Source organism: Tursiops truncatus, chromosome 9 (assembly GCF_011762595.2).
Source record: "Tursiops truncatus isolate mTurTru1 chromosome 9, mTurTru1.mat.Y, whole genome shotgun sequence".
NCBI classification, from domain to species: Eukaryota; Metazoa; Chordata; class Mammalia; order Artiodactyla; family Delphinidae; genus Tursiops; species Tursiops truncatus.
In genome coordinates, this window is record NC_047042.1 from 100,162,875 (window position 1) to 100,182,155 (window position 19,281).

Below are 19,281 nucleotides of genomic sequence, written 5' to 3' on the forward strand. Positions count from 1 at the left end.
GTATGTGAACGAGAGTCTTCAATGAGCGTGATTTGGAAAGTCGAAGAGGGATGAAGAAGTTCGGGGCCAAAATACAAATGCGAGCAAGGACACAGACTGGAAAGCGTGTGACGATCTCAGAGCACATCGCTCGCGTGGCCACGAAGGCAGAAGGGAGAAGCAGGGAGAAAGCAAGGGTGGCAGAGGCTGAGAGTTCAAACCCAACACGAGCAACTGTCAGCGTGGCCCAAGGGCGAGACGTGGGGAGAGGCTGGGCTCTAAGAGCAGGTGAGGACGGAAACAAGACGGCCAAGAAACTGGGGAGCGAAGAGGCGGGGAGGGCGGGGTGAGGGGGAGGCCAGACGGGAAGATGGGGAGGGAAGGGACGCCACACAGGTGCGAGGAACGGGCCCACCTTTCAGTGACGGGGAAGGTGTGAGCGCACCTACAGAAGAGAGGGGCCCCAGAGATGCCGCAGAAGGAAAGGGACCAGGAACCCGGGCAGAGATGGCAGCCTCATCTGCACAGTGTGACACAGCACTAAGTGGGAGGTAAGTGGGAGGGGAGGCTCGGGCCGCAGGAGAGCAAATGCGGCTCAAGGGTAAGCAGAGCGCTGACAAGAGGGTGTGACGTAGGCCCCAGGCACTAAAGGTCCAGTCACGCCTCAGAAGACAGCACCCGGGTGGGGGGGTGGTTAAGTCACCAAGGACTGCGTGCCAACACGTGACCTGTTACTCCCCTAAAATCAAAGCGAGATCTTTGAATCAAGAACGAATCTGGGGTCAACAAACTGTAAACCAGCTCACCATTGCTTGCTGGAGGGAAGGGCACAGTAGGCTGCTTCAGGTGGTAAGAGCTGGCTAGTCTGGGAGGGTTTGCAGATCCTGGTGGAGGCCCACGAAGAAATAAACGCTGTCGATACTCCAAACCTGGGTTTACTCTGTGGCTACTGACCAAACCCACGGATGGAACATCTGGAGCATTACTAACCTCGTAGCTGTTAGGGATCCGAACGTGGAGGAGGTCGGAGAACGCAGCCACAACACTGCTAATGTTCTAAAACAAAACGGCAAATGCTGCATTACCCGCCCAGAGGCCACAGAGAACCACTGAAGAACGACTCACGTCAGGATAAATGCTACCCGCACGGTGCACGGTGCACACGCCTCACGCAAATCCAACCATTTTTATTTAGACTTAAGAGCCTCGGTGGGTAAGAAGGGTTTTAATGGGCCAATAGCCAAACAAAGCTTCCACATACAGAAATCCTCACACAGGGATTCCAATTAATGTTAAATATTTGAGAGAATGTTAAACTATCTTAGACATTTTAATTCAAGGAATGAGCTAAACCTTGCCATGGTTTTTACAGCTGGTCAGAAGCTTCCTTCAAGTGGACACCCCCCCGCTCTGGGCAGAAGTCTGACACAGTCCACAAGAACACACCACTGCTATGTTCTGCTGATGACCAAAACGCCCTGTCAACAGGCTATGAGTCTGGTTGCCAACGAAACATCATCAAGAATTAAGAGTTTGAAAAAACCCTCAGCCGTGTACTAGGGTTTGATATGAGCAGCTGCTTCCTGAACATAGTGCTTCTGGAAAACTTTCACGTTGACAAAGCTCTTCACTGCTTAATTTTCTACGTGTAAATAGTTATCAACTCTCTGAAGAGTTCTTACCATTATACATTCTTTAGTAAAACAATGAGATCTGACTTCAATTTGCCCTTTCTGTCTTGACTGAGGCCGAGATCAATTTCCAGTACTCACAGCAGCGTAGACGTCTGAAGGGACTGCTAAGTCAAGCCCTAACTTTAACCTTTATCCGCGATGACCCAGCTGTACGTGTCACTGTGAGCCACCTGACACCCCTTTAGGAACGGGTAATATTCTAGAACGTCCAACAGCCAGTCCATCTTTACCTCAGCAGCTGTAGGATGCAGAGTGATTGCCACAGATATGAGACCCGATCGGGGACCATTTTGGGATGCACCAAAAGGTGACGTGAAAAACAAAGTGCCCGGCTCAGTTTTGATGTCATTCCTTCTAGATTCCAGCCCTTAAAAAAGGAAGGATGAGTTGAGTGTTAACAGCTTTTCTAAACATTCCTATCAGCCAGCCCCCCGCACTGCACTGCGCCCCCTACCTTTCCCGGTGCCGCTCGGGAGGATCGGAATGATGGGGGATGGCACGGGCTCCGGAGGCTCCTCTTTGACCAGGGACAGGTCTGGGTATCTGCTCACTTCCATGCCGACCACACTCTCAGGAGAGGACGAGGGCACAACACTGTCAGGGGTGTCCCGGTCACCCCCATGGTCCTGTGTCCTGGGAGCAGAATAAATACACATCAGCAGGCGCAAGGCCGCCGCTGGGGGCTTCCCGCACCAGCCCAGCCCTGTCTACGTGTGTGACCTTTGGACAGTGACAATAACCTGAGAAGCCAAAGATTCAGTTCAGGGCCAAACAGGAAATCTCTTGGGAAAAAAAATAAGAAATATGTTTAACTATAAAGTAATTTAAATGGTATGTTTCCTTCTGACTAAAGCTTTAGCATCCAAGTTTAAAGACCTGCCAAAGGAGGAAGACGTTCAGATTATAACACAGCATAGAAAGAATGGATACTCACACCTTTGCAAAGCTCCAGATCACTGAGACTAGGGAACACTCCTGTGGCTGAAAAAGGAAAGAGCAGTCCACCACACACCCAGGCACGCGTGCACAGACTCTCCTGTGGCTGCTGTTTACTTACAGCGGCAAGACGGAAAAAAACTGGCCATTATGGCTTCACAGGCCTTCATTTTTCCTAACTGACAAAGTGAAGTGAAAAAAGGAAGAGACTGGTCTAGTCCAAGAAGCTAAAGGTTACAAAGGCAAATGGGGCTGTAGGGCGAGGGTGGTCTTGGGCTAAACGTTGCACGGCAGCTCGAGAACCTGGGGTCTCACACCCCCCCACCCCAGAGGAGACGCCGTCAGGCTGAAGGAAGGCTGTGAGAAGCAGCATTAACAGGAGACCCGAGAGAGGCTTCCAAGGGGTCCCTGTGAGACCCCGGAGCGGGCGGCCCCGACACGCACACCCGGGAGGCCGCCTCCCGCTGCTGCCCCCGAGTGACAACTCCGGCACGAATCTAGCGGTAAGGTCCAGGAGAAACAAAGAGCTGGGTTCTAACTTTGGACAAGTCACTTCCCCGTGGTCCGCAGTCTTCTCATTTATACAGTAAAGGGTCTTAGTCCAATGGCGTCTTATCAAAGAGAGGGTGGTTAGCAGATTTTCCAAGAAGAGAGAATAATTTGATGAGCTATATATATAAGAACCTCCCCTGGATCTAACTGGCTGGGTTGTGACCATCTACTAGGAGAAGCTGATTTTCCCTCAACAGAATCCTGGGGCTAAAGAACTGACAAAGGAGTTACAAACTGTGGACAGGACAGCCCTTAAATTCTCTTCCACAAAAGCATGCTCTGCTCTGTGACTGCTGCTCTTTTATCCTGACATCTGCAAACATCAATAAACCCAGTAAATCACATTAACAGCTTATAAAGGGCAATGATCTTTGAAATATTTTGCATGGAGAGTCCCAATGCCTTAATGTCTATTCGATTATTATTACTTGTTGAACCTCCTATATCATATGAGATTTCTAAAGTGCACAAGTGAATTCTTTTTAATAGTAAGAATGTTTTATAAACTTTAAATTCTGAAGAAAATTATTCACCAAATTTCACCTTTTAAGTGTTTTTACATGCTTTTCCTACAGACATTATGCTATATACAAACACATAAGACGTTTTTAAATAAATGAAATAACTAAAGAAATACTTGAGAAAAAGGAACTTCTACCTTAATTCCTCCTGGTTATTATGAGGCGGTGTTGGGAGTGAAGCAGGAACGTCCACTGTCTTTGGGCCTTGAGCAATCGCTCTGGCCAACAAGTCATCGTGTGGTCTGAACGGCAGGTGAAATGGTTTAGGTCCTAGGCTTTTGGTAACTGGAAGAGCAAAAACACAAAACCATAAATCAGTCAAAACTGGTAACGGGTAAACTTTACAATCCGACTGCCACTTCACCACGCACAGCCAGCAAACTCCTCAAAGGTACAAGACTTGGAAGCTTGGCATCCTACCTTCATGGCTCACTAATACTCCAGCTTTTCCAGCAAGTTCTTCAGTTGTTGCAAAACCATTTGCCATCTTCGGACAAGCCATAGGAGGTGGTGTAGGAGGAAGAGAGGCAGGGGGTGTTGGAGGATTACTTAAATTATTCTGCTGCAGGAGACCAAAAAATTTTAAATTATATGCTACTGAGCAAATATGCCATGACCTTGCTAAAACTTAGTTCTGTGAATTTTCAGCACAGGGAGGCAAGGTACAGAAATGTAATCAGAGGCACCTTCATTCCTAAAATGCACACCAAGAAGAAAAAGAAACGTACAGGCCAGGAGGCATTTCAGTGGAACAAATACCCATCATCCTCTGCACATACCACCCACTGGCTCACTTTCCCCAGCTTGAGTACTTAGCTTTGAAATTAAGAAGCAAATTTATACTGTGCCTGATTTGATTCTATACAACTCTTTTCAAGTTTCACTGTTAAAGCCAGTGAAGGACAGCTTTAAAATTCGACCAATAAATTGTAGAGAGTTCTCAAAAAACTCCTTTATTAAATTAAGATATGCCCCAGTTCTATCAAAAACTTGAGAATTTAAGACCCTAATCCATAACTGCAGCTTGTATCTTAGACATTAGAATCTGGATTGTCTAAAATCTCAAAAAGAAGCAAAAGGAGTAGCAATAACGACTAAATGGACTGAACCTTAACAAATGTAGTTCCCCCCAAACATTTCTCCCTGCTTAACATCTGTCACCAATTTGTCATTGATTCATTGACTAGTCTCTCAGGGACTGTTGGAATCTACCAATAATTCCATGCAAATCAAGTGCAAGGTAAAATTACAAATCTTGCAAAGATCTAGGATTTCTGAAGATGATGAAGTTGCGTGGAGAACAGCTTGCATCAGAAGAGAAGGCATTTACAAGACTTGGGAGAGGTTCTAACTGAAGAGAAAAGCCAACAACGATAATAAATGGAATGTCACAAGAGAATGATTTTAATACTAAAGAAGAGAAGCCCTCAGAAAAAATGATGATACTCTCAAATATTTTTGCAAAAAAGATCACTTAACACAAGTCAGATGTGAAGTAAAGAGTATCTAATGAGCCTATCATAAAACTTTGTTAAAAAAATATTACCAAAAGATAAACTTGGTTCAGTTTGATATTATTTTTGTAGCCTAAGAACTAATGCACAGGTGCAATTAGTACCTAAATTATTAGACAAAGTAAGTTTTTAGGTTTTTTCATTGTATTTTTCAGGGTAAATTCCTAACTACATTTTTTACTCTATTTACTCTGAATTTGGAGTCATCTTAAGAGTTAATAAAGATTATAAGAAAATACGTATTTACCTACCGCAGAAATATACAATGGATGTTTTTCACAATTTGTATTCTGACCTATACAAATATTTCAAATGTTCATATTGGAAACACTTTACCTGGTAAAATTTTAACCTTTTAGTTGAACTAGAGTGTAAATGGAACTTGGAAGATTAGATAGATGTAAACTAGATGGAAAAACAAGGACAAGCTCTACCAATTCTGATATGGCATCCAAAGAGGAAGCAAGGTAACACCTTGGCAAAGAAACATACCTTGTAGATCAACTGAGAATAGTAATCCGAAACCCCTTCAAGGGTAGCACTGCCAAAAGTTCCTAGAAGTCGATTCCCACTATTAAACTGGCCACTGCCGTAAGGAAGAAAGTGGGCAAAGTTCACTCCAATGACTGGTTCCATTAGAGGGAGCAGAGAGAGCTGCTATTGAAAAACACATTTAAGAGTAATGTACACGATAAACAAAACAAGTGTCTCTCAATTTTTCTAAGACCCAAGGCAACTTAGTCAAATAAGGCTTGAGAAAAATAAGACTTAAAAAATTCAAGTATCAAAATGCTGGAATAAGTGAGAGAGACTACGGAATCTTTGAGATATACTTAAAAATGAGCCTTATTCTCAACTGTCTTAAAGGGATGCTGCCAGGCTTCTAACAAGAAAAACACCTTCCTTATCTTCGCTCAGCAAGAATCAGGGCTGAACTGAGGCTAGGTGCCCCCAACGGCACTCTTCAGCAGCTGTCTCCCACCTTCTGTAACAGCCACAAAGGTGTAAGAATGCACTCTACTAGGGGGAGAGACCAACGCCTGTGTTTCTTTGCATCCGGAGTCACAAGTAACGTGGACGGAATTTTTCTTGGTGCTGAGGCTGCTCCCTTTGAATATAAGTAAATCTTGACCAGCGCCAACCAATCCATCTATTTTACTAAAATTTTGGGGTGCCAGTAGGATAAGGTGCAAGTTTGCTCGCACATAGGAAACCTATTAGGTTGCTTGTTGAGATGTCTTTTACCCCTTAACTCTCTACTTTTGGGAAAATTTCACTTTAACAGGGTTGAAAAAGCTTCTGATGTCTCACTTCCTTGAATTTTTAAAGGGGCTGCTCCGAAAGACTCACCTGCTTCAGGTGGGTAAAGGTGTCGGTGGTAGAGAACATCGCTTGTTTCTCCTCTTCTTCCTTTTTCCTTTTCTTCGACCGAGGTGCTGCCTTCTCTCCGGTCCTCTGAGTCCTTTTGCTTCGCTGTTTCTTGGTTTCACTTCCTCCATCTGTTTTTGGCAACTGGCTGTTGCCACATCCAAAACCACCTTGCACTTGAGCCCCCAAAGTTTGCTAATGTAATTGGAAAGGTTAAGAAATAAGTGAACTATCCACACGCTTGAATTCCAGCTCCTGCTCGTCCAGTCCCATCCTAAGACACAATGTTCCTAGCATGGGCGCCCGAAGTGACGGAGGGAAAATGGGCGGCACCAGATGGCCTGTTTTCTGAAAACAGCATCTCAAGTATGGAAATCAGTAAGCTGCAAAGCTTGAGGAGAGAGCAGAACTCTTAAGTGTGGCTCTTCTCCCTTTCAGAGGAAGCATTACTCCTCAGGCCTGCCCATACTTGTGCCAGTGACAGCCCGGAGCTCCTTATTCCTGCCCACTGGCAACTGTGGAGGAAGGGGTGCTCTTAGCTAGATGGCTGTGGTGGTCTCTGCATGGTGGTCTTGGGGCCTTATTTGGGCTCCCCTTAGGAATGGGTGAAATACAAGGTATGCGGGCACCATTGCTAAGCTCCAGAAAAGTTTCACAGCCTATGCATCTCAGTTGAGAGGAACAGCTAGCCTCAGAGATCACTAAAAACAAACAACATTGTTCATTCAAATTAGTTCATGGTCATACATCTGACTGAATAATAACTGCTACATACTTAAAGTCAATGAAAGAAGACCTATATGATAGCAAATAAGCCTATTCTTTGCTTTTGTCTCTATGGCTAAGAACAAACCAGTCCTTAAAGAGGTTTTTAAGGGTAGTACTATCAATACTTAAAAATATGGGACTATTTTTAGGGGCCATTATTTCTAAACTTGACAGCTATACTTTGCTATAGGCAACCATAGTTGCTAAACTTATTTTAATGTGCTCTGCATTGACTCTTTGAGGGTTTGCAGATCATAGTTTCCATTTATATATATCTAAATGACTTAGAGCATGGATGGCAAAACTGTTCTGTAAAAGGCCAAAGAGTAAATACAGCTACCCAATTCTCTGCCCTGGTACAGCAAAATCAACCACAGACAAGTCATAATAAACTAATGAGCTAGGCTATGGTCTAATAAGATGTTTTAAATTCATGGACACTGAACCTTGAATTTCATATAATTTTCACATGTTGTGAAACACTACTCTGTTTCAGATTTTCTTCTACCATTAAAAAGTGTAGAAACCATTCCTGGCTCATACAAAAAAGAGGGGATATGGAAGCAGGAACACAGTGCCCATCCCAGGGCTAGATCGATGGTTCTCAAAGGGTGGTCCCCAGAGCGGCAGAATGAGCACCACCTAGGATGGTTAGAAATGCACATTCTCTGGTCCCACCCCAGACCTACTGAATCCAAACCTTTAACAAGCCCTCCAGGTGATTCTGACACATTAAAGTTCAGAGAACCCTGGCCTAGAGCTGTGCCTCTCATGTCCATATGAATGCGAATCACCTGCGATCTTGTTAAAAAGCACCTTCTGACTGGTACACCTGTGCTGGGGGCACAATATCCTGCTTCCTGAAAAGCTCCCAGGTAAGGCCGATGCCGCCAGTCCTCAAGGACTGCAGTGTGAGTAGCACAGAGCAAGGCCCAAGCACTTCTTACCAGCTTATAAGAGAAGAACAATGCAACCGCTTATTAGGTGTGCAGCAGGGTCAGGCACTGTAAGTGCTGAACAGACTTCTCCAATCCTCACAACTTCCCTAAAAAGCAGCTATTACTACAGTTCGAAGAATACTTTCAATTACAGAAGAACACAAAAGATTAAAAATCATCCAAAAGTTTGCCCGAGACAGGAATAGTTCACATTTTAATGTATTTGTTTTCGATCTTTTATCTATGCCTACATGTATTTTGCTAAACACACAATGAATCACACTCAGTATTCTTTTATTCTGGTGGTTGCCTTTTAAACTTGACGTGGTTTGTTCCCCGTGACATTAAACTTTCATACGTAACAAATTTTAATGGCTGCAAAAAATCTGTATATTCAGATATATACAGAAACAATAATCCAATCAATAACTACACTAGTGGATTTAGGTTGTTTTCTCTCATTTTTATCTATTAGTAAAGATAAAGTCATTCATTAGCTATTCATGTGGTCACACCTTTGCACATATTAGAATTTTACGTTCCTCTTGCCAGATTCCTAGATATGTCACTGGTAGTCATGGGTATGCACCACCTTTTATTAATATCACAAGCACAAGGTGTACCCTAATTCCTTTAATCCCTGTGGCAACCCAGTAACAGGGAGCATTATTAATCCTGTTTTACAGATGAGGAAACTGAGGCTCAGAAAGCCTGCCCTGCCCAGGCTGCACGCTGGAAAGAGACGGAACGTGGATTTGACGCAAGCTGAGCGATGCGAGCTCTCAAAGCCTCCCAAGGCTTTACCCCTACACTACAACTAATGCCAGCTTATGTGTGAGAAAACACATGTCCTCAGCACGGAGGACAAACTGGGCCTGTCCAGCCACTGCCACAACAATTCTGCCTTAAGTGTGACTAGAAAGTAAATGAATTTCATCATCTGTAAAACGGGAATAATAATTGTGCCTGCCGTACCTCAGGGCAAGCGCTGAGCACAGCGTAACCCCTAGAATGTGGTTAAGAAGGCATCACCCCTAGTAATCCAGGGCCTCCGCCCCTTGCTGCCCTCCCAGATGGATATGAGAACATGTGACATAGTCCAAACATTTATACATATACTAATTGATCTCATCCCTTTTTCTATCATAACACCCAATATAAATATTTTTTTATATATAATCACTAGTATTAGGACCTGACTTCACTCCACCGAGTACCAACTATGTGGTATTGAGATAGAAAAGGCATAGAGACAGAAAGGCGCTCAGGACGCGTCTACACCCTTCAAGGAGCCGTCTATGCTCAGTGGTACTAGAGAAACTGCTATGTAAGCACACGGGCATCCGCTTATTTGAGACTGGCTGAGCTGAGTAAGGTATCTGGGGAAGACGATTCCAGAAGTGAGTCTTAAAAGATACAGATATTGGCCAGATATAAAAAAACAAAAAAGGGCAGAAACAGCAGCATATGGCCATATATGGAAGGGTAAAATCAGAAAGACACTCAGGGACTGCAAGTAGCCCGGTATTCCTAGGGGCAGAGGATGCAATGGACAAAGTAGCTAGAGATCAGGCCTATTTGCTGATGACAAATATGACTGAAAAAGTTACCACCACCAAAATTTACAAAAATTACATGACTCTATGGGGTTACCACTCAACCTCTACCGAATCAGACAAATAAGAGAAAACAAAGAGTAAACCAATACTTGCTAAACAAATGGCTTCACTAACAATCTTAAAACTGCAAATTTGGACAACTAAATATAGCACTCCACCTCATTCAATTAAAAAAATGAAAAATTTAAAATCTAATTTGAGAAGCACTATAGGGAAAGCTTTATGAACACAATAGCCAAGGTAGTGTAGCATTTGAAAGATAAAACAAGTTAACCAATTCCTACAACCTAGAAAACTTCAGTTTGGGAAATATGTCAAGGAAGTTCACTGAAATGCAGGGGATCGAATCTTGTAAAGGTATATTTACAACAAAGTTCTTCATCAAATGAAAAAACAAAAGCAAATCCAATGTTCTATAACTTAAAAAGGGGACTTCCCTGGTGGCACAGTGGTTGAGAATCCGCCTGCCAATGCAGGGGACACGGGTTCGATCCCTGGTCCTAGAAGATCCCACGTGCTGCAGAGCAACTAAGCCCGCGCGCCACAACTACTGAGCCCGCATGCCACAACTACTGAAGCCTGTGCGCCTAGAGCCCGTGCTCCGCAACAGGAGAGGCCCGCGCACTGCAACGAAGAGTGGCCCCCGCTCGCTGCAACTAGAGAAAGCCCGCGTGCAGCGGCGAAGACCCAACGCAGCCAAAAAAAAAAAAGAAGTCTAACACTTAAAAACTTAAAAAGGGCAAAATATCGACACATGGAAAACCACAAAGATAAAATAGCATCTACCTGTAAAACTGTGTTTCTATAAAGTATTAATACTTTGCAACAGAATAGATTCCCAATATGGGTTATTCCTGAGAGTCCCCAAGGGTATTAACAGGGTGCGTGAGCTATTTTCTATATTTCAAAGAGGTTAATGGAAACTGCACTCTATTTGCAGTTAGGACATGTAGATGTTTACTTCTTTGTTTTAGTTAGATCAACTCAATGTGGTGATAATCAGCTGACAGGAATATGTTACGTATGAAACGCATGACCCTACAGCTCTCTGATTTTTGAAAGATACAGTAAACAAATTATTACCTGATATAGTTTACAGGTATAAACCAAAACATGAGGTCTGCGGCTTTTTACTCCAGAGTAAAAAGGTTATAAAAGATAGCGTTGAAATCAATACAGCAGTTGGCACTAATCTGTTGTAACCATAATTTAAAATAAAAGGGGAAAAAAGCAAGTTGTTCTCCTGAGCCACACTTACCACGTCGGCTGGGTTCTGCCTCTCAACCAGTTTGTTATCCTTCGTACCGTCGTCTTCTGAACAAAAACTCCCTTCCGGTTTTTGATTTAAAAGGGAAGATGCTTTTTTATTTTTCAGCAGGTGCTTCAGAAGCTCATTGCCTGAATCTCCCTTGGCAGCAGGAGCGCCGGCAGGTCGGGGAGGACTCTGCCCCGGGCAGGCAGCGCCGGCCACAGCCCTTTCTTTGGCCCGATCCCCAGGGTGCTCCTCCAGTTCAGGCCCATCTGGGCCCGGGCGCTGCTCCGGCTCAGCTGACTCCAGTTTCATCTCCCCAGTGGGGGCAGGCGCGTTGATGGGGCGCTTATCCACCTCTGAACTCGCACAGGTCTGTTGACCTGGGGTCCCTCGTGCGAAGTCACCGCTGGGCAGTTCGTTCTCTGGCTCTGTACGCAGCGGGCCCGCTGCCGGGTCAGGAGGTGATAGGCCGCCCGGTTCCGCCGCCTCGGGTTCTCCTTGCTGAGGGAGCTCGCCGGGTGTGTTCACTGCGGGAGCAGAGGCAGCTTCCGAGACACCCGGGGTTGGTGGAGCAGTTACATCCGAATGGGGAGTAGAAGGTGCCTTGGTAGATTCCGCATCGTCGTCTTTCTTCTTCTTTCTTGTTCTCTTCTTTTTACCTTTCTCTTCCGGGATTATGTCAGAATACAGCTGAATGAGAGATGGGGCTGATCCTGGGTAACTCTGTCCACGGCTTACAGCCAGGTCTTGGCCACAGGGGAGACTGCTATTAGCCACTGGAGGTGCCACAGGTAAAGCGGGTGTAAAAGGAGGCCTCACCGGGGACTGCTGGAAGCTGGCCCCAGGAACACCTCCATGTACCGGCTTCACAGAATGGAAATTTGGGCTTCCACCAGGAATTGACGGTGAGTCAGGAACAAACGAGGGAGGTCCCATGTGCCTTCGCTCACTGGTTTGCATGAAATTCGGGGTGGGCGGTGAATTAATAGACCCTTGCTGTAGGTTTTGCTGCTGTAAAGCCGGCCCCGCCTGCTGCTGCGGCTGCGGAGGCTGCTGAAGGGGTCTTGGGGGTTGCGTAAAATCACAAGGCAGGTCAGAAGCGTAGAATGGAATCTGGGACACAGGTGTCCTGCTGCTTAGCTCTGAGCCCATCATGCCGTGCTGCTCCATTTCCATCCTCTGCTGCAAAGCTCTCTGTCTATCTACTTCTTGCATGAGCTGGATTCGTTGTCTCTCCTGCTGTTCTCGTAAACGTTCCTTACGTTCCCGTTCTTGAAAACTTTCACTGAAGGGGTTGTTGTCATCGAATTCCACCCGTGGCGGCGGCCCACTCTGTGGATTTGCATTTGACACTGCCCCTGGGGCTGGGGGGCAAGTTTTTATTGGTAACTGGGCCACTGGAGGCTGAATCCTAGGAGGGTTGAGGGTGGGGCGGGAAGGAGCACCGGGAGGCTGCCACCCAGGGAAACTGGGCAAACTGGGCGTTCCCGCAGGGCTCGTGTGGCCGGGAATGACCGCGGTGTGCTGCTGGTGCTGTAGCTGCAGTGGCGCCAGGGGGAAGCTGGGCTGGCTCATGGGGGGCGGGGCGGCACCTGGCACCAGGGGCAGTGGGGGCTGGACACCTGGCATCACGGTGGGCGGGGCCATGGCGCACTGCTGCTGCTGCTGCTGCTGCTTGATCCGGTAATCTTCAATCAACTCGGCATGCTCTTTCTGTTGTTTACGAATCTGGAAGAGCAAAATTAAATCTTACTCGTTTATATGTGCTACGGGTATCAAATAAAAACACTGGCTGACGATTATGGTGGAGGTTATAGAGAACGCAGTTAGATCAGGCAGAGGCAAAAATATCTTGCTTAGGCAATGGCAGAAATCACCAAGGGGAAAAAAAAAGAAAGGAAGGACTGATCAACTAAAACTGCCAAGCTTTTCAATAATAGCATGTTTCTAAATATGAAATACCAAAAACAAATTTGAAAAACATTTTTCTGAAATAAATATTTAAGAAAATCTTTCTCTGAGTCATAAACTAAGCTACATATAAAAATAAAACCATAAACAAAGGCTACACAGGAATCGCTAATTGTTAACTTCTTTAGAAGTTACATTAATATATAAGGTTAGACTAACCGTGAGATTTAACTCAAACTTTAACCATTTAAACGTGTTAAGATTTCATTTCTTAAGTATACAAAAGTATACAACATGTTAAGACAAGATGAATTACCTGTACATATACCACACCCTCCCCTCCAGGTTAAAAAGACTAGATTGGTAATAAAACTCCTTGAATTTAACGGGTAACGTATTCAAATTATAGTTTCTGAAATATGTAAAGGCTCTGAGGTAATGTTTTGAACAGTTCCTAAGAGGCTCCTAATATAATGACTGACTTACGTCAATTAATCCCCGAAAGTCTTTGTACCCCCATGGGCAGACACTACAGACCAACCTCAATGAAGACACAACCTGTGTCCTAAGGACACACCAGCTCACTTAGGGAGCTGGGAGAAAGGGGTGCAAGACGATGTACATACCCTCCAAAAGCACTCAATTTTTGTGTGCTGTACTAGCACACTGAGCCAGTTCTGATAGGTTTTCAACTTATTTTCAACAGTTTCCCAGGCAGACTAGCATATTCTCTACACATAATGGTTCTGGTCTCTTTTCCTGTAGCTGTGGCAACTCCTACTTCTTTTCTTCTTTTTCCTGACTGGCTTACCACCTAGAACTGAGGAATTACCATCGGACTGGCGAATGAGTATGAACACACATAAGGCACCAGAACACTAACTGGAATACAGAATGTGGTGATCCACGCCTTTGCCGTGACATTTTAAAATTCTCTTAAAAACGTTGTCATGAATTGCTTGTCTTAATAAGATTACACTGGACTGCTGGCAACTATGTTGTAGCAGATGATGTGTCCTATTTTCCAAGTATAGTATTACCTTCTAAATAGGATTTGATCCATGGATATGCAAAAAAGCTAGGCCCTCGTCATAAAAAATTTATATAAAAATACCAGAAGGCAATAAAAAGGCTAAAAATAAGTTATAAAGAAACCCTTAAAAGCATTTTTACTTGAAATAAACATGGCCCCAGAAAGTAAATTTAAAGAGAAAGGACACATCTCATTCCTGGTTTTAAACAATGGAAATCATACTGTAATCAGCTTATTGCTGGGACATTATTGTGGTAGCTATAGCTTGGAGATAAAACGCCACAGTTGAAATCCCTACTCCAATGATCAGTTATGTCACCTACCTCCACAATGACTCAGCAGATTCCTCATGTGTACCATGGTGATAATACTACCTTGTTCATAAGGTTATAGAGAACGTCAGGTAAGACGGGGCATGTAACTGTGTTCACTACACAGAAAGCACTTCTGTGATTTTTACTGATTCAATCTGCTCTGAATTCCTCCCTTTCCACTATTAACATTGGGAGTAAGATTTAAATTGACAATCAAAAGCAAGATTGACCTTTTTTGGTGTACAATTCTATGAACTTTAACATGGGTAGAGATTAGTGTGGCCATCACCACAGTCAAGATACTGAAGGACAGTCCAGGGGTTCCCAGTTTTTGGTGAGTGTGTTAGAGATGCAGTCAATATTTGTGTACAGGTTTGTGTGTGAACCTAAGTTTTTAATTCATTGAGTAACTAGGAGTGGCCACTTAACACATTTTGAACACTAAATAAAAATTTTAAATTTTACTTCTTCTTGAGTATAACTGATATTTCAGTATGTGCATTTTCAAAAACATCAGGCTCATAATGGAAGGTAACAGCAAAATGATCTCATTTTTCAGGAATGAGTCCTTTACATAAGATACACCAATGTACTTTAAGACCAAAATGATATTGAGAAGGAATATTAATAAAAACATACTATGGGGAAAAAAAACAAGAAAACCCCAACAGAATGATTCAAATGCTCTATCTGAAATTCCATTACAAACTAAGGAACCAAAGGACATGGCAAAGCAAAGGTCAACTCCAAGTAGAAAGCCTAGGATCTCCCCATGAGCTGTCCTCAGGAAAGCTAAGACTCTGCACAGTGACTTCTCAGAACAGGGAACGTAACTGAATTTCCCCAGCTGTATTAGCTATACCAGCATGAAAACAGTTTATGAGAACTTATCTCATCAGTGGCGCTTACTCAAAGTACGTGCTGTGTGACCACGACTCTGGGGCAAGGACAGGGGTTATTTCTTCAGTTAGTAAGAGGTCTCAGAGCTGTCACTTTGACAGTGCACTTCTGTGTGCCATTTAACACCAATCGAAATCCTTTACAATTAATCAATGACAGACCAAAACATTCTATGCATTAACAACTGCTTCTATTTTGCAAACCTATTTGTTACCTGTTCTAGCTGCTTCTGAACCATGCTTTGCTGTTCAGTGACGTGCTTGAGCTGCTCTGCATCCTCTTCTGGAAACTCACGCCCAGCTTTCTTGGCGGTACGTTGTTTAGCTGAAAGGGCCTTTTTGGATTTCCTGTGTGCACCGATTTGTTCTTCAAGATATTTCTGCTGCATCTGAAGAAGTTGTTGGGTCTCCTGAAGCCATTCTTCATACTGTTTACGTTGTGAATCATCTGAGGAAAAAAATTAAAATTCACCTGTGTTAATTTTTTAAAGAGTCCAATATAAGTTACACAAATCCATTTTGTAAGGAAACATTTTCATCATGACCTTGTAATAGATATTTTGAAAACATAATAGTAAATAACTATATAAAGTATAAGATTTTAGAAAAATATATAAGAAAACCAAAGAATGCATGTTCTTAGGACACAGGCTAACTTCATACTTATAAATATTATAAACCCAATCTTTGAAAAGCAAAAGACTTATCTAATGGAACACTATTTACCTACTAAACTATCAAATTCTCTAACCCATAAGCCAAACTATATATTGAACTATATTTGTATTTGATTAATTCAACTTTACAGATTTTGAAGAGACAAAGTAAGACATAACCTATTAAGGTCCAGAGCATGGATTAGGTATCATTTCCCATGCTAATTTCCCTAAGTTTATGGGTTTCCCCTATTTCTAAATGGTGAAAGTATGTCCTAAACTATGAGGGAGGGAACCTAGAAAGCTTTAGAAAGGACCAAAATGAAGTCTGTTTTATAGAGGAAATCCGTAAGTTAAAAACATTGGTAATTTTTATGAATTTCGTCATTTATACGTCTATAAATAAGCCATTAATCAAGTAAAATCTTCTCTACTTGTATGACTGTCATTAATATCTCCCCAAATAGTTGTATCTCTTCATCTTGTAGCAATATTCCTTCTTAATTCTTTAAGGGCACTTTACTTCACTGATGCCAAGTTCAAAAAAAAAAAAAAGTCACCTTATGGTTGTGAAATTCAGAATATACCTTTTTGACTCACTTTAAGACAAAGAAATAAATAAATACAATTCCAAGAAGGACATTAGCTGAAAAATTACATCAATGATAACAGAATATTGTCATACAATAAGAATCCAACCAAAGCCAATGGGCACAATAAAGCCAGAAAAAGCCAGTTGGTTACAGTTGTTTACTTGTTTTTAATGCGAATATGTATGCAAATTATAATAATTAGTGCAGGGGTAATTTCAAAAGGTCAGACTTTGGGTTTGTTCTTAAACCCAGAAGTTCCAGTACATGTATGAACTTGAAATCTAGTCTACCAAATTTGAAGGGCATTTTTCAGAACAGGCTTTTTCACAAGATTTCAGAAGTTCTGCTTCTGGTAGAATGAGACCTACCGCAAGGAAAGCCTTTCTGGTTTCTGGAACCAGGAGAGCAGAGGTGAGCAAAATGAAAAATAATGGTGAAAAAAAAGTTAGCTAAACAGTCTGAAGATTTCAGAAAGGTTCAGTTTGGGGAGAACTTTAAACACTATCCTGAACCACCTTGGGACCCCTGAAGGTAACTAGAAAGGGTCAATGGCATCCTGCAGCCCTGACTTCACACCATGCTGCTAACCCAGCTTATCTCCCTTTGTTGTTCCCATTTGGTGTCCTTGTCACTTAGGCAGACAGTCATTAGAAAAGAAGTGGTTTAAATCTACAGATTGTAAAGTGTCCAATCTATATACAAAAAATAGCAGCAACACTGAAGAGAACGGGGAAGATGATCTTTCTGTATTAAAATATTTATCTCTAACCATAATTATTCATGCACAGAAAAAAAGGAATGAAATACATGCCTTGAGGAAAAGATGCCGAATAGGGCAGTGATGTTTAATAGAAGACAGGGCACTTCGGCTTAAAATAACATACCTGAACTAACTCCAAGATTTTAAAAGAACACAAATACAGTGCAAACAAGCAATCCCCAGAGAACAGGTAACTAATTAGATTTATACTTACTGACAAAGCCTGGACCAAAATTTGGAGGATTAGGCCTAGAAATCTGATGTGTTATACTGCCATCCTAAAATAAGTAAAATTTACAAATAGGTTTATTCCACATTTCAGTTCAAGGGGGAAAAAGGTTTAAAAAATGAAATAGAAAAAAAGAAATGGAGAGGGAAAAGAACTTTAACTTCTTATGACATCTTTAAAACTTTCATTTTTATAAAAAGTAGAATGAATTTTGTGGTGACAACCTAATTTCTGAACATTTTAAACTATCTCTGAACTGCTATATTTGCTAGATTTCAGTTGAAAAACAAATATGTCTGAAGGGGTTATTCATCAGAGATATAATAGCAGGGCAAATCAAATAGTGTTAGTATTATACTTAGCTAAAGATCCGTGTAGAACCCCACTTTTTGATGAAATCTACCTGGTTTCTTCTGCAACTAAGACTGAAACATGGGCTCCAGATTTACTGAATTCCACTCCACAACACAAAGTTATTTATGAACAAAAACCAATATCTCTAACAGACACAAATAATAAAACAAATATATACTAATTAAAAATGTTACTCTTATTTTCTCATTAAATGTCTTATATCTTCCAGGGAGACCAAATAGTTATCATCTCACAATTCCCTGGCAACAGCCTGATAAACAGAATTAACTTTGAAAAAGCCTTTACTGAGTTGTCACAAATTCTGTTAGGTATGAGCTGTATACAAGGTAATGTCTAAAAATGATACCAGCACCCAGAATACACTACATGTAAACCATATAATACTGCAAAGCAGGTGGTGTAACATTTAACAGATCAGGAAACAGAAGTTAAAAAATATGCCCAAAGTTGCACAATAAACTCATAGTGGAACTCAGATTATTTTAAAACTCCGCTATGAAGCCTATGCTTTTCCATTGTGTCAGATGGTCTCTCTTTTTTAATCAAAAGAATACAATTATCAGCATAATAAACCTGAAGCGTTAACCGGCAGGGTAAAGAAGAAAGTGCCAGAAAGACATAAAGAAAATAGGCAGCTTCTCTCTTTCCTCCCCCCACCCTGGCAGATACTTGAAAAAAAAAAGAAGAAAACACAATATGAAATGAGCAGTTCTACTTTCCTGGATATTGCTTGACACTAAATATTTACACTTTTTAAAGCTGATTATTGTGAACAGTAAATATTTCAAAAACTAAATTATTCCAAGGAATAAACTGTAGAACATGACTATCTGTATCTAAATAAAATGATTATAATCATTATTTTCTACATTTTATAGCAGTTTTACATTTAAATGTAATGAATGAATTCTAAAATGCAGGACATGAAAATATCTCTGTGGGGTTGAAAGTAAATAAAAGCAAACCCCCAAACCCTAAGCATTTGGCTTCTCTCCAAGTGACCTTCTACCCTTAAAAATGTAGATCCTTTTCAGAAATTGTCAATTTTTAAACTTTGCCTTTCCCTTAAAAAATAATAAAATGTCTTTATTTCTGCTGAGCTGATAATATTGGTACATACTGGCTGTGTTCTAGGACTTCTACTATTTTTTGGAAGAGGCCTCACCATAAAGAATAGCGAGAGACACAGGAAAACGTGCATTCTTAAGTGACTAGTTACAAGCAGCGGTACCTGAGTAACTGCCTGTGGAAGGAGAGTCTGGCCATCACCAGTCTGTGTTCCAGTCACGGACTGGCCCATAAAGGGGAACCTGTGAAAAGGAAGTACTAAGCATCAAATGAGAAGCATTTGGAACTAACATTATTTTTAA

The 19,281-nt window shown here is 42.2% G+C and overlaps 1 protein-coding gene across 8 annotated transcripts in view; it reads right to left on the reverse strand.

Annotated features, from left to right (window-relative positions):
* The window catches only part of KMT2C (lysine methyltransferase 2C), a 294,243-nt gene that overhangs the window by 13,968 nt on the left and 260,994 nt on the right, over positions 1–19,281 (reverse strand). For 5 of the 8 annotated variants that reach the window (XM_033863531.2, XM_033863533.2, XM_033863532.2 and 2 more), the window contains 11 exons: positions 19,143–19,221; positions 17,522–17,585; positions 15,514–15,746; positions 11,148–12,869; positions 6,547–6,759; positions 5,689–5,853; positions 4,103–4,244; positions 3,820–3,967; positions 2,128–2,306; positions 1,904–2,040; positions 786–1,035 (listed from right to left, as the gene is read on the reverse strand). In XM_033863531.2, the coding sequence (XP_033719422.1) occupies positions 786–1,035; positions 1,904–2,040; positions 2,128–2,306; positions 3,820–3,967; positions 4,103–4,244; positions 5,689–5,853; positions 6,547–6,759; positions 11,148–12,869; positions 15,514–15,746; positions 17,522–17,585; positions 19,143–19,221 (3,332 nt within the window). The remainder of the gene's footprint in view (positions 1–785; positions 1,036–1,903; positions 2,041–2,127; positions 2,307–3,819; positions 3,968–4,102; positions 4,245–5,688; positions 5,854–6,546; positions 6,760–11,147; positions 12,870–15,513; positions 15,747–17,521; positions 17,586–19,142; positions 19,222–19,281) is intronic. The other 3 variants (XM_033863536.2, XM_033863535.2, XM_033863534.2) reach the window with 1 other exon arrangement.